The sequence below is a fragment of the Falco cherrug genome, chromosome 3, assembly GCF_023634085.1.
Source record: "Falco cherrug isolate bFalChe1 chromosome 3, bFalChe1.pri, whole genome shotgun sequence".
Taxonomy (NCBI): domain Eukaryota; kingdom Metazoa; phylum Chordata; class Aves; order Falconiformes; family Falconidae; genus Falco; species Falco cherrug.
In genome coordinates, this window is record NC_073699.1 from 61,893,190 (window position 1) to 61,908,523 (window position 15,334).

The 15,334-nt window shown below is 42.0% G+C and overlaps 1 protein-coding gene across 2 annotated transcripts in view; it reads left to right on the forward strand.

Moving 5' to 3' along the window:
• The first annotated feature begins 237 nt into the window (after positions 1–237).
• VAPA (VAMP associated protein A) overlaps positions 238–15,334 on the forward strand; it is a 30,277-nt gene continuing 15,180 nt past the window's right edge. Inside the window, exon 1 of one of the 2 annotated variants that reach the window (XM_055704432.1) lies at positions 238–541. In XM_055704432.1, the coding sequence (XP_055560407.1) occupies positions 466–541 (76 nt within the window). In that variant the 5' untranslated portion in view covers positions 238–465. Of the gene's footprint in view, positions 542–650; positions 1,339–15,334 lie in introns of those variants that run through there. The other variant, XM_027799003.2, reaches the window with a different exon arrangement.

Consider the following 15,334-nt stretch of genomic DNA (forward strand, 5'->3'; position numbering starts at 1 on the left):
GTGGCCAGAGGGGGCTTCTCCCCTCCCCTCCCCGCCCGCCCCGTGCCGCTCCGCTCCGCTCCCGCGCCCCGGCGGCTCCGGTGGGCGGCGGCGGTGAGGGCCGGGCCGCGGGGTCTCGCTGCAGCCGCCGGCGCGGGCGCAGGGCAGCCGGCAGGCGCGGGCGCATGCGCGCAGGGGGCCCCGCCGCCCTCGTGCCCGCGGAGGGGTGGCGTTGCCGGCCGCTGAGCCAGGCGCGCGGGGAGGGCGAGGGAGGGCGGCGAGCGCGGCTCGGGGCGGCAGCGCGCGCAGCGGCAGGCGGCAGCGCCCGCCCTCGGCCCGCGCCCCGCCGGCAGCGCCCGCAGCCGCGCGGAGCCACCGCCCGCGTGCCCGCCCGCCGCGAGGGAGCGGCGCCGCCGACCGGCCTCCCCCTCCCGCCCCTCCTCCTCCCTCCCCCCACGCCTCCTCCCGCCGGAGCGAGCGAGCGAGATGGCGGCCGCCGGGGCTCTGGCAAAGCACGAGCAGATCCTGGTGCTCGATCCGCCCACCGACCTCAAATTCAAAGGTGAGGGGGAGCCCGGCGGGGGGTGGAGGGCGGCCCGGCCCGGCGCGGGGTCCCGTTTCGCCTCCGTGCTGGGCCGACGCCGGGCGCCTCGTTCCTCTCCTGCGCCGGGCCGCGGTGCCGGGCCATGCCCGCACGGGCCCGGCGGGGGGGCAGGGGGGGCGCCGCCGAGCCGGCGAACGGGCTCGTCCGCCGCCATCTTGGGATCCCGCGGGGACTCGAGAGCGTGTCCGCGGCCCCGGCGGGCGCCCGCTCTGCCGGGCGCGGCGCTCGGGGGGCGGCCGCCCCCTTCCGGCCCCCGCCGGCGGGCCCGGCCGCCCCCTGCCCGCGCGTGTCCCCCCGCGCGTGCTGGCGCGGCCGCTGCCGTGTCACCGCCCCGGTCGGGAGGCCCGGCCCTGGAGTAGCGGGTCCGGCCCGGGGAGGAGCTGTCGCTGCCCTGTCATTGCTGTGGCCGCCGGTTCCCCGGCCGGAGGTCTCCCCCTGGCTGCCGAGGCAGGGGAGGTCCGGAACGGGAGGGGAAGCCTCGCCGCCGCGCCGAGGGAGCGGGCGGGAGGGCTGGCGGCACGGAGCTGGCCTCCCCGTGCCGCGCCCTGGCGGGCCGGCGGTGGGCGCCTGTCCCAGCCCGGCCCCGGCCCCGCCGCCGGCCCGCGGGGGCTCCGGCCGTTCTGCACCATCGCGCCGGCGGTGGGCGAGGGGGGCGACGTGCGGGTGCAGGCTCTCGCACACTGTGCCCGCTGCCGCCTGGCCCGCAGGCCTGGCCAGTGGCTCCCCGCCCGTTCCTCCAAGCTGTCACGTTTCAGGCAGGTTCTCAGTACGGACACGGGGAGCTCCCTCCTTTCTTGGGAACGAGGGAGAGGAATGTGTGTGTGCGTTTCGGAAGTTTCTGTGTATTGGGTATTGCGTGCCGACCGCATGACTGACCGGCGTGACATGCCTCTGTCAGAATAGGGCCCGCTTAGCGCTGTGACCATGGGGGGGCTTTTTCTCTCCTAAATAAATAAATTAGAGAGTTGTGAAAAGGAAAGCTCTTCCGAAGATGAGTGGTCCTTGAGAGGTAAGGGCGTTAAGAAGAACGTGATGGAATAAGTAGTTTTCAGTGGTATCCTGTTTCTATTTTACACCCATAAGGGGCATTGAGAAAAATCTCAGAACGTTTCAGATTTAGAATCAGAAATGTTAGAATTTTCTTAAAGCTGTTAGTTTCCTGAACTTGTGACTAGTGTCAGCACGTGTACTTGCCTCATCCTATAAATGTTTGTTTTATCTTCCGTTTCTAGTAGACTCATTTTTCATTGTTTTAGAGGGAGGGGTTGGAATTTACGATGTTCTGAAAATCTTTAAATGGACAACTAGAACAAAATAATGTTTGTATTAGCAAAGAAGACTGTTCCCCCAAAATACCTTTGGCTGGCCTGGCTTTTAGACAGACTTGTAACAAACTATACTTGTTTTATTGATCCACCATTAAACCCCAAAATCTGTCTGATCACACATACTAATTTCTTGATAGCTTCAATTTTGAAATTTTTTAATTGCACATCTAGAAGAGTCAAAACTGTAGCAGGAGCTTACCTCTTTTGCTTCTGTTTTTTTGTGTTTAAAATGCTGTCAGATGTGTCTGCACTCAGATTGCAATACTTGCAATACACTGTATTTTTACTGCAAGAACAGGTTAGGGAAAATACATGATTTTTTAAATTTTTAAATTAAGCTACTGTGTCTAATTCAAAGCTTTCAAATGTTGAGCTGTCTTCAAGCTGCAAGTAAGCTGTATTTGTGTGATATGAAACAGCGTTGATACAGGGAATATAGAATAAATACTAGATTAGAAATGCTGTCTGTATGAAGCCATTGTCAGTCAGTGATCTTTATTGTGCTGTGTGTTTATGTACTTAGAGCATGAAATGTATATTCTTTAGGCATAAACTTTGGTTTCAGGCTAATGCATATATTAGGAAGATTTCTGTAGAGCAGACTAAGCAGAAGCAAAATCTGAAGCATAATGAGACTGCAGTCTTAATGCTCTATGAAAAGCTCTCTATTACTATATTATTGCAGTAATACACTATAGAAAAAGCTATCTGTTGGGAGAGCATCGAGTGCACTTTCAGTATTTTCTAGCTGATTATTCCGAGGTGTTTAAAAAGGTTTGTGGGCCACAAACTAATTCAGTTGTGAAGTACTGCATTGAAGAATACGTTATTGGCAGAAGGGATTTCTGAGAGTTCTCTTTTGGCTAGTAAGAGAAACTATGACTCAGAAGAAGTGTAACTTATTATCAGAAAGTATCTAATGTATTTTGTTTAGCTTCTCAAATCTGAAGTTGTTTGGGTTTGAGACTAGATAGGAAGAACTGAAACAGGAGGCACTTAAAAGCAACTAATTTGGAACCTGGAACATCTGCTTCTTACTGGGGTCTTTTTCACGTGACTGATGCATATAATGTCTGTAGCTCTAGTCTAGTGAAGGTTATGATAATCTGGAATTAGTTCCATGTGAGTGAATACATTTTTAAAAAATAATTTTTATTTAAAGAGTTGTGTAGTTAAATAGCAGCACTTGAAGTTTTCAGTTCAAAGATTTCTAGCATTTTTATGGAAGCTGTCTTCGTTAAGTCAAAGAAGCTAGTTTTGCAATTGTAACTAATGTATTTAAGTTGGTCTTGGATGATGGTCCTTTTTTAGAAAACCTTCACCAAATCTTTAAATCTTTAAGTAATAAGACATGATTCTGCAACACCTAATTGAAAATCAGCACTAGTTGATGAGCCTTGGAAGATTAGGAGACAGTGTTCGGAATTTGAATTTCATGTGATTCAGAGATGTCTGACTAGCAATAGTCAGACATTACAAAAATGTCTGAATATTCTAAATTGAAGTCCTTTGCTGAAGTTCTTGCTTAGAAGTGTGTGAAATCCAGTTATGTTAACTTTGTAAATGTCTCAAAATAATGAAGCACGCTTTTTTTTTTTTGTTACTACCTTGAGGCTAGAAATGTTAGCAAGTCAGCAGACTAAAACCAGCTTTTGAGCATGTCTGTGTGCAATACATTTTCCCTTTGATGGTTTGAGTTATTGGGAGAGATTATTATAGACAGGTGATGTTTTAATTTCTGCTTATTAATCTGATTAATAATCTAGGATTGTTAGTGTGTGAAATCAATGATCAGCTGGTTAATATGTTCAAATGACTTTACAGGTGAGGTAGAGAGCAGTTCACTTAAGTATTATATCTCATTCTGAAATGCAGATTTCGACGACCTTTTGAATAATACAAAGATATTGCTGTAGATTTTGTAATCATTACACTACTGTTGGTAACATTGAAAGCCACAGGCTATGTGTTGCTGTAAATTGAGAAGGTGGAATTTAAAGGTAAAAATAGCTCAATGTTAAATGCATCCCCTGCCCACAAAGTCTGTTACCAGAGTTGGCCCAGGTTATCTTTTAGTGTAGGCAGAATTCTGAGTCCTCAAATGTGATTTTTGTGTGCCGTATTTGTGTGTGTCTTGATGATATCACTCTATTCAAAAGTACCAACAAATTTGTGATGTCCCAGACTTCTAAAACAGGTTAAAAAAAAGGTGATTGGGATGTTAATTTTCTGGTGTTGTCATTCAAGAAAGTTTTTGAAACTAAACAATGGGAGTGCAGAGGTGAAAAACTGGTTGTAAGTGATTAGTAACACGGTTGTGGCTTTTCGATATTTTGAAATGATTCCATTTAATATTTTTGCCAGCTGAATATTGTGTGATGACAAAAATTGAACATCCCATAGAATGGCTCAGTATTTAACAAGTAATCTTTGACGACTTTTGTTGTTTTTTTTTTTTTATTTTCTTTTTTTTAATCTAAGAGGGATTCCTGGAATTGTTTACTGTTCCTATGTATCTGTATTTCTATCCATTGTTTCCTGTCTCAAATGTAATATTTGTTAGTATTTTGATTTTTTTTAATGGTAGGTGTTAATAAAAATTGAGACGCAGAATGATTGGTGGGAATGTTGAGGAAGTGGAAGGGAAGATATTTTTTACCAGGTGTTGTATTGCTTATGAGGTGATGCTATGTTAATACGTAAGTGTCTACCATGGTGTTAGATTGCATTTAAAACTGGCTAATAAAAAGGGAGTTGCATTGATCTGTGAATATAGGTGTATTATAGGTGTTAGATTATATTTCGGCAGATCTAGTTTGCCATTTGTTTTAAGATTCAAAATGGAGGATTTCCCTGTGATGATAGGGGTATATAGCAGTGAGGATTTGGAAGTTTTTCCTTTGCCTGCAATTTGTAGGACTGTGTTTTACTTAATATTGCATCTTCACTAAACAGAGAAACACTGTCCAACCTCACAGTCTTGTACTTCTGGTGTAGTCATTGGTGTAAAACCTTCACCTTTACATTATGATCAATGTAAAGTGCCTACTCATTCTGCTTGTTGATAGCCTAAGCAAGTGTTCTAGGTCACTGTAATACATCGTAATCAATATTGTAAAAAATACTGTATTATATATACATGATCACTGTACCATTGTTCAACACCAAGTTGAAAAGTAGAAACTTAACATGAGCAAGAGGAGCTGTTTTATGCATCAGTTAATAGCTTTGAATATTTAGTGCACCAGCTGTCCATTGTGGTTTTATAAATTGTTCCTGTTTTGGCTTGACTGTGGTTTGTGAATATATTTTACTTTCTGACCAACTTTGTCTTTGGGAGATGTTTGTTAATCAGATCTTTGTGACCATCAGTCATTAAAGGGTTATTACGTGCTCAGTTTACAAGCCATAAATTCAAGTTGGAAGAGGCTGCTGGAGAGAACTTGTTGTGTGTAAAGTGGAAAAAAATATCACTGACTAATCAGATAAGTATTACATTTTCCACTGTGAAAGTTGTCAACTTCCAATCCAAGGCTTTTATTGTCAGATGAGCCAGACAAAAGTGTATAAGCTAATTTCATAAAAAAAACCCAACCAAAACCAAACAAAAACAAACTACCCACCTTCCTCCCCCAAACCCAACCCAACCTACTCCCCCCCCGCCCCCAGCCCCAAACCAGCAAATGACTACTAAGACAGTTTCTGATGTCTTGGTGAAAATAAAAAAGCAGAAAAGAGTTCTGGTAACTTTGTTTTCCTTAAGGTAGTAAGACTTTATCTTGTGGTGCATAGTGGTCTTGGCCTCTTTAGCTTCTCTTGCCTTTTAGTAGTTTTTAGTGTTGTATACAGTTATTTCATTACATTGTAAATTATTTGGCAGTGTCGTATTTAATTTTAGGGTTTGCAAGTATTTAAAATGCATTGTTATGTAAATTAAAGAAATATTTTGGGTTTATTTCTATATGAACAAGGTCTTGAGAGTTAAGATAATTTTCTAAATAGTATCCTGGTGTAGCACTTCAGGTGTTTGTTTTTGAATAATGAAAAAGGAAGAAAAAATGGTTTGCCTGGATTTTGAAAAGATAGTCACATCAGAATTTTCCCCTCCTGTGTTTCTCAAAATGTGGTCTCACTTGGAGTAATTCTTAATTTGACACTTCAATGCTTGAATAGGTCTGACCTCGACAGTGTGCAAAGTCTTAGAGGAAATAATAATGAAAGACATGGAGGTAAATGGAATATGGAATAAAATGCAGTGTGAGTGTTCTGGGTACAGTGTACCAGTCTGATCTGAGACCACCTTCTCTCTCTATCTGTGTCTTTTAAAAAATTTTTTAATTTGTTTCTTTTTCATCTTTTCTGTTGGCATCCCCCAAACAGAATTTGATTTTACCACTGGATTTACTGGGTGTCAGTACATTATTTCATAGAATGGTTTGGGTTGGAAGGAACCTTTAAAGATCACCTAGTCCAACTCCCCTCCTACGGGCAGGGACATCTCACTAGACCAGGTTACTCAAAGCCCTATCCACCCTGACCTTCAACACTTCCAGGGATGGGGCATCCGCAGCCTAAGCAAGCTGTTCCAATGTCTCACCACCCTCATCATAAAGAATTTCTTCCTTATGCCCAGTCCAAACGTGCCTCTTTCAGTCTGACTTCGTTGCCCCTTGTCCTGTCACTACAGGCCCTGGTAAAAAGTCTTTCTCCATCTTTCTTAGAAGCCCCTTTTATACTGAAATGCCGCAATAAAGTCTCTTCTGAGCCTTTTCTTCTCCAGCCTGAACAACCCCAACTGTCTTCGCCTTTCTTCACAGCAGAGGTGTTCCAGCCCTCTGACCATTTTTGTGGCCCTCCTCTGGATCCCATTTTTAACAGTTCCATGTCTGTCTTGTACTGGGGATCCTAGCACTGGATGCAGTACTCCAGGTTTATTGTGAGTGTGACAAGTCATGAAACAAGGCAAATAATGAAACTATAGTTTTGTAGTGAGGGAAGTATTAATGTCAAGGTTTGTGGTATTGATGAAACTTTTATCTAAATGCATCTCTGGCAACCCCTAGTCAGTGAAAATTAACCCAAATGGGAATGGTGCAAATGAAGAGTTGTAAATGAAGTAGAATAGCTTGGCTTGTTTATCTTAGCAAAATGAAGACTGAAAAGAGATTTGATTGCTCTCTATAATATATCAGAAGAGGTAAGCACCGGGGAGAAGAAAAGCTGTGTAGGCTAAAGGGTAGGATTGGTACAAAAATTAATTGGCATCAAGTGGCTATGAATGTATTTAGATCATTAGAAACTAGTTGAATTTAAAATCTGAATCATGTCAGTCTGAACCAAACTTCTGAAAACTATGTGGGCAGAAATAGTTTTAAATTCATTAGATGCGATCTTACAAAATGGTTTGCTTCATGTGGACTTCAGAAGGCTCCTCCTAGGTCATGAGGTTACAATTTTCTTGAAAGTTTGGTAGGACAGTGGTGGTACCTAATTATGTACTTGAGCTAGAAGCCAGTATGTCATGGTATATATTCCAAGACATTAGAATAGGTTGGCTGAGGTACATGTTTAATGTTTTTTTCTTTGTAAGAAGGAATGTTCATAAATTTAAAAATCATATACCTAGGAGTAACTGTTCCATTTGTGAAGTAAACTTAGTAATTATAATTCACAGGAATATGATGGTTTAACGTGCTTAATGTGTTAACAGTGTGATGTTAATGTGGCCACTAAGTCTAGTAGACCTAATGAAAGTAAAAACTGGTTTTTAATTTGTATGTCTACTAGCCATGTTCCATGTTACGGCTCAAGTTGGATTTCTAGCTGCTTCCATAGAAGTGAGCTGACTGGTCATGGGTAGCGTGGCTGCATTAGCTCAGCTCAGTACTGTGACGTGAAGGTAATGAGGGAATGGAGTTTGTGATGCTGCCCGAGTGACAAGGCTGTGACTGGATGCAACTTTTATTTAAAGCATGTTTTCCTGAGTGACTGTAGGATATGCTGTACTTGACTTTCAGAGATTTGGGATGGAGACCTGTAGTCTGTGCTTCCAGAGAATGAAGGGTCACACTGAAACTAAAGTGAGTTGTTAATGTCTTTGTGGGTGTAGTTCAGTGTTAGCTGGACCTGCCTGTGGAAAATTTTAATGTCTTATAATATAAGCCTGTTTAGACCAGGCCCATTATGTGCTGAGGTTAGGCACCATTTAACAGTCAAACACCTGAAACTGGGTTTTTTTTAAAAGAACTTTCTGGGCTTTTGTCCATGAGAAGTGTGAAATCAATTTATTTTTAAAGTTACTTTGTTCCACTCTTGGGATACTACTTGAAAGGGGACTGGTGAAAACCGCAAGAGCTCTGGTGTTGTTTAATCTTTGAGTCTGGCCACTGATAGCCAGTTCTTCGAGCACACTGGGAAAAGTGCTAAGTAGCAGCTTTTGGTCAGGTCTTCTGTAGAAAGACTGATTTTTCTATGTGCCACTGCAGCTGTCATCTGATATGATTGCAAATATTCTGATTACTACTATAGAGTTTGAAGAGTTTCTTGTATATTGCCATTCAGATCAGAAAGGTGTATCCAATTGTAAATTTTGTATTTGAGGGTGCATACATATTTGAAAGTGCTGAATATTTGAATATTTTAAACGGCAGAGCTGGGCTTTTCAGCATCACTGGAACTGAAACCTGTTGTAAGCTATAGTTGGTTAAAATGCAAAGCAAGTTTAAAAGGGAACAGAAAGGGAAAATCTACTTGTTCGTTTAGTTCTAGTTCAAGCTAGTATTCTTGACATTCAGGAGCCTCTGTAATTATCAAATTATCAATTTCATTATCAAATTCATTAGTTATCCAACCTTATGCAAGTAAAGAGAATAGTTGCTCCAGCAAGGAAGGGTTTAATAACACAGCCCTTACTGAACTAAATTGTAAATACTGCATCTGTACTGAAAGATTGCTTGTACATATTGCTTAGTTTTTTCAGGACTTTGGGGATAATTTGCTGGTTTAAATGTTCATGTTTAGCTGGTAAAAATATTTCTACTGCCCTTATTTCAACAGTGAGAGCACTTTGGGATGAATAATACTTTATTTATCATTAGATTCTTAAGACTTTATCCTAGCAGAATAGCTACTAATTTTAGTATGCTCTTCATGTGTATTTGGCAAGAATAACAATGTAACCAAATAAAGCTAAATTGTAAGTAAGGAATTTACACTAATGTGGAGGTTAAGTTTAAATAACAAGCATGCCTTTGATGTTAGTAACGTGACAGTTCTTTAGTAAAGGCACTCTTTCAACAGGAAAACATCAAGAATAGACCTATATGACTGAATTGGACTCAAGACTGCTAGATTATAAAGTTTAAGCTAAATACAAGCATTAATATCTTTGGGTAAGGTTGTTCCATTGTACACCATCTTACTAATAGTGTTGTGTGTTGTTGTGGAGGCTAAAGAAACCGTTGTCCATATTTAATACTAAAAGCAGGACAGTCTCCTTTTAGTCTGTTTTTCATCTATTATATATACCAGATAATGTTCTCTTTACCAGAATTCATGGTAATGATCTGTGGCTCCACTTTACCATTGAGATAAATGCTTATTACTTTTTTACTGTGTTTTTGGCCATTAACAACATGTCAGTAACAAGCTGGGATGAATATGAAATTTAGATCCAGTAAGAAAATGTAAGAAAGAAAATTGTTCGGTTTGTCTGCTTTGAAATGCTACTGTATTGTATCACTGACTTTTCTGTCAGAATGGCAGGCAAAAGGTTTCACCTTTGCCATCAGACCCCAGTAAAGCATGCATGCATGCCAGCATCTGCACAAGCACGTCTAGCAACCTGGATAACCATATATAGGCTCTGCTTGCCTGTTTGACAGGAAGATCTTTTAGGATTAAAAACTGGGCATTGTCTCAGCATTTCTTAGAAGGAAAAATCTTTGACAGATACATCATCAGCATGGATGCAGACAGCGTGTCATTGTGGGGAGCTCAGATGAAATCTGATGTTACCCACGGTAAACAGCGCTAGCATAGAATCAGCCTTCAGGAGCTCTGGGCACTGAGATGTGTCAGCTTTCTTATGAAGCCTTTTGCATTCTGACATTTATGTACAGGTTGATGATAAAACTAATAACTTTCTCAAGTGCTAGGGTAGAAAAAGAAGGAAATATTTTGTATTATTGCTCTAATGTATGGATATCTACATGAGAGCCATGGTTATTTGTAGGTATTATTGATCTTGCACCTTCATCCACTGATTATTCCTGATCATTCAGACCTCTAGTGTTGAAGTATTAATCCATGAAATGTAAGCTGTTATGCTTCGTAGACCAGGAGTAATTTTAACATAGGTAATTTGTCAGTCGGAATTTTTCTTCCAGTTGAAGAAGGTATTTGAATGGTTATGGTTTTGGTATTTCAAGAGGAAGGGATTAGGCTCATTGGCAGTCCATGTTATGCATTCTCTTCAGATTATTTTCACAGAGGTCTGAATATTAATTTCTTAAAAGTAATGTATGGAAATAACAAATCTCTCAGTTTTGTGTCAGCTGTCACCTATGCTTTTTTCAGAAAGTACTATAAAGTTCCATTTAGATAAGTGCTTTATGTATATTTTAAGATTATTTTTCTTATCTGACAGTCAAGGTAGTTTTGACTTGCTGCAGGCCACTGGTCTTTCATTTTTAGACATCTTTCCCTCATTACCCTTGGTGGAGGATGATCAGGTCAGGGAATACTTAAGTAAACTGGACATACCTAGTCCGTGGGCCCTGATGGAATGCATGCACGAGTGCAGAGTGAGCTGGCAGATCGCAAAAGAGGCTGATGATAACCTTTTGAAGTTCAGCAAGAAGTGCAGAGTCCTGTACCGTGGGAGGAATAACCCCCCATGCACCTGTACATGCTGGTGTCTGACCAGCTGGAGAGCAGCCTTGCAGAAAGGGCCCTCAGGGTCATGGTGGATACCAAGTTGACTGTGAACCAGCAATGTGCCCACACAGCCAGGGTGGCCAGTGGTGTCCCGGGCAGCACCAGGAGAAGCCTTGCCAGCGGGTCGAGGGAGGTGATCCTGCCCCTCTGCTCAGCACTGGTGAAGACACAGCTGGAGTGCTGGGTCCAGTTCAGGGGCTCCCCATTATGAGAGAGACATGGACATACTGGAGAGAGTGCAGTGAAGGGCCCCAAAGCTGCTGAAGGGACTGGAGCATCTCTCCTGTGAGGACAGGCTGAGAGAGCTGGGGCTGCTAAGCCTGGGGAAGCGAAGGCTCAGGGGGATCTTACCAGTGTACACAGATACCTGAAGGGAGGGCGCAAAGAGGGCAGGGCCAGGCTCTTTGTGGAGGTGCCCAGTGACAGGGCCAGAGGCAGTGGGCACACACTGCAACACAGGAGGATCCCTCTGAACAGTAGAAAACGCTTTTTTTTTTTTTTTTTTTTCTTTCTTCTTTTTTCTTCTATGAAGGTGACCAAGCACTGGCACAGTTGCCCTGGGAGGCTGTGGAGTCTCTGTCCTTGGAGATATTCAAAAGCTGTCGGGGCAACTGATTCTGGGTGGTCCTGCTTGAGCAGGAGGTTGGCCCAGATGACCCCACAGGTTCTTTCCAACCTCAACCATTCTGTGATTGCCATGTCAAATGATGGGAAAGAAAAACAAGTAAATTTTGGCCTAATTAAATATTTTTTTATTACATTGTACAAATGTAGATTACATGGGGCTATGTTAACTTATTCTTTCTTTATTCTGTTTTTACTTCTGATTCTAGCAGAATGAGTTGGTGGAGATCCTACTCTGTTACTGTCAGGTCTATCACAAAAGTTAGTTCACTTATTCTCAGAATTTGTCTTTCTGGCTTTATAATATTATTGCTAGTTTTTATCCTACTGACTTTAATTCCTTTCTCATTTATTAGGGCTCAAATTGTCAAATGCACTAAATGATTTTTCTTTGCCTGCCCAACCTGACTTTATTGTGTGCTGAAAGAAAACTTCCCCAGTTTGTTTTGGTAAAGATGTCTTGAAGTGCTTTGTATCTTTCAGGTGCTCTTGGAATTTCAAAGGTAATGAAACAGTTGTGAAAAAACCAGCATCTCACTTAAAGCATATAATCCCCATAGTTTTTGAAATTAACACTGTAATTTACACATTTTAAGGAGTTTGGGTTCCTTTTGCCAGTCTGTGTACTTTATGTGTGCTTATATTGTTTTCAGATGTGGTTGAATATATCCCTTTACTGTGCCAGTTTACAGCTGAAATAAACTTTAGTTCTGTGCATGAAAGGGAGTGCTTTCTGGCAATCATCTTAGATATACGTCTTTATAACAGCTATTGTTCAGTGTCTTAAAGAGACGATATACTTAACCCTTAAGGTTTTACATATAAAATGTTGTTGAATCTGTTTAATAGTGCATGCTCATTTTTTTATAACTCCAGTTATCTGCCTTCTAATTATCAAAGATTTTATATTTAATAAAATGATAATTTCTTATCCAGTTTTAGGTAGGTGATATTCTGTGACAGGCTCTGTGTGTGCATTGTGACAGATTTACTAATTTGAATGGACCTCCTTGATAACCAAACCTGTCCGCTTCTTCGAAGTTCTTTTATATTCACTCTGTACTACCAACAACTAGAGATACTGATGGTGATCTCTCACCTTTCCCAGGGGTACCCCAGGCTGAGGAGGTTGGTTTGAGCTCTTCCTTCCCACTCTAGAAAGGCATATTCATGTAATCATTTTTTCCCTTATGTTTGACCATCCCAGGCAGTAGAAGGATGACTTTTGGAGCTGAGGAACTGAAGGAGACTTAAATTTGAAGAGAAGAAAACACTGTTGATCAAAACAATCTCTGTACACGTTCTACCTGTCCAGTAATACATAGTATTTTGGTTTTATTGCAATGTAACTGGCAAGCTTGTGGCAAGCCAGGAAACTTGGCCCTGTGTTTCAGCAGTGGAAACTGGCTCTGCTGAATTTGTGTCGCTTCTTCCTTGCCCACTAGTTGCTGTAGTCTGTGATGTGTAGTTGCCAGAGGCAACCCCAGCGTTAGTGCTGCACTGTAAGATTGCTGGAGTAGAAATTCAGTACCTAATGTTTTTGGAGATATCTAGTATTTCTGGGTGTGATTAGGTAGATGTCTGTCATTCCTTTCTAAGACTCTTTCTTGTAAGTCAAAAAGACAGGAAAAATCTCGGCATGGATTGTCATGGCTCCGTTCAAAACTGTTGGAATGATCTGGCACTCTCACAACTTTTATTCTAGGAAGATGCTGTCATTGGTGTCTTGAATTTACACTGCTATAAGGGGGTTGCTGAACTCCCTGTCCCCTTTAAAGTAGCTTTGACTCCCAGAGATTGTTAGATTGAAAAAATAGATCTATAAAGCAATGATCTCTTGTCATTAGACATCATATTTATATTTGTATAGCTTGAGAATTTTGTTAGTTTAATTACCACAGCTTCTGAAAACCCTAGTTGCAGATCCAGAAGTCCATTGTCTTAAGTTGTACAAATGTAAGATAAAAGATAGTCTTAAGCAGTTTACAGTGGAAGTATTGGGCAAACAACAGTAGAGGGTACTCGCGACCTATTTTGTCTGGTGGGTACAGTTAGAAATCAGCCAGTCTGAGGGTTAAGTGCTCCAATAAAAACCAGCTTTGGCCTGGGTGTCATGCAAGCAGTGAGATGCTCTTTTTCAGAGGATAATGCTGTCCTGATATACCTGTATGTTTTCTGAGATGAAGCTGGCATGCATTTGTCCATCTTTTGATGCATGTGCAGAGTCTATCCATCTTTGCCTGTTCTTTTCTTTGTTTAGATGCTGTGTGGTACAGCCAAAGCGTTTCTCCTTCCTGATTCTACCCCTCCCCTCCCTTCTCTTGTTTTTCTCAAGTAACCATCATGATTTAGGCTTTTGCGCTCAGACTGTTAGTGCCAGCTTGTACTTTATTTCCTTACTCCCCCAAGGGTAGTGGTGTTTATGTTTGTGTGAATGTGAACTCCAGAATCCTCTTCTGCTGTTGCCTGGTTTCTTTTTTGAAGGCTATGTTACGTTAATTTAGATTGTGTGGCTTCTGAGTGGTTAGAGAGATGTTTTTCTGATTTACTGTCCTCGCGTCTCTTCCTGCCTGTCCATGCTCGGATCAGTGCTGTCTGTTGGTATGCCGCTGAACTACCACAACAGCTGGATTCTGCAGGAACAGTGAAATTCAGTCATCTTTTCCTTGTGTACACCAGTTTGTTATCAGCTGTTTATGAAAACTGGTGGTTGCAAGTCTCAGAAGCTTTATACAGCTTTTTTTTTCTTTAAAGCTTTTAAAAAGCAGGGGAAAGGTAAAGCTGTAAGAAGGGTGCTCTAGACCTTGAAAAAGATTTCAGTCTGCTCTGAAAGAAATGTCTGATACTAAAAAATGTCCCTGAGCTAAAGGTTCTTTTTTTTTTGGGAAGTATCCAGGAAATGCAAAGGAGGTCACTGCATTCATGTACCTGGGGAACAAAAGCAGATTTATTTTTTTCCCAATTATCTGTGGTGTTAGGATTCAAAATACTGTTTAAATTATTCTGATATTTCCTGTCACTTCTATCTCATTACTATGTACTTTGAGAAGGCAGGCATTAGGGCAGCTTTCACGTCTCAAAAGGAACAACATTTTTTTTCCTAAAGTTTAAAAAACAGTTTATCATCACTTTATAAATTCACTGCTTTGTCTTAAGTAAGCTATTTTTTAATAGTATAGCTCCTTTTCTTGGTGACTGTGCCTTTCAAAATGAGCCTCTGAAATGAGCCTTTTTTTCCTTTGAGTGGAATTTTGTTAGTAATAGTAGTTGAGATGACTGAGAAGCAGAGCTCCTCAGGCTGTCTAGAGTTGCAGTTAAAAAAAGCAGCCCCCACCTTTGAAAGCCAGATTCAAGGTGCTGTATGCTGCTGGGCACTGCAAAGGCAATGCCTAGGTGGCTATTACTAAGAGTCTCTGAACAACTTCCTCAAAAATGTTTGTGTAGCTCAAAAATAGATGTTTGGTCTTTTCTGAGTGTATCACCAGCCTTAGATTTAGAGGAGTGTTCAGCTGCCTGATTTTAGTTCAGCTTGTGGTATGGGTGATGCGAGTTATTTTTGGACCACACTATAATAAATGCAACTGGATCCTGCAAGACCCGTCAAGAGGCAAGTGGCAGGAAACTTTGAAGTAGTTTTGTAAATCATCCTTGTGTGTGCTGTGTAAAATTTGCTTGGATTGAGAGGGTGACTATTTAATCCATCGTATAAAGCTAGATTAGAAATGAAGTTTCTGACAAGTACTACCAGTTCTTATTTTCACAGAAGAACCTTGTTGAATGTAAACCTAGGTTGCATTTATCTTTGTCTACGTCTCTGTATTCTGGTTCTTATTAATTCCTGGTTTAGTCCTGTATTGATTTG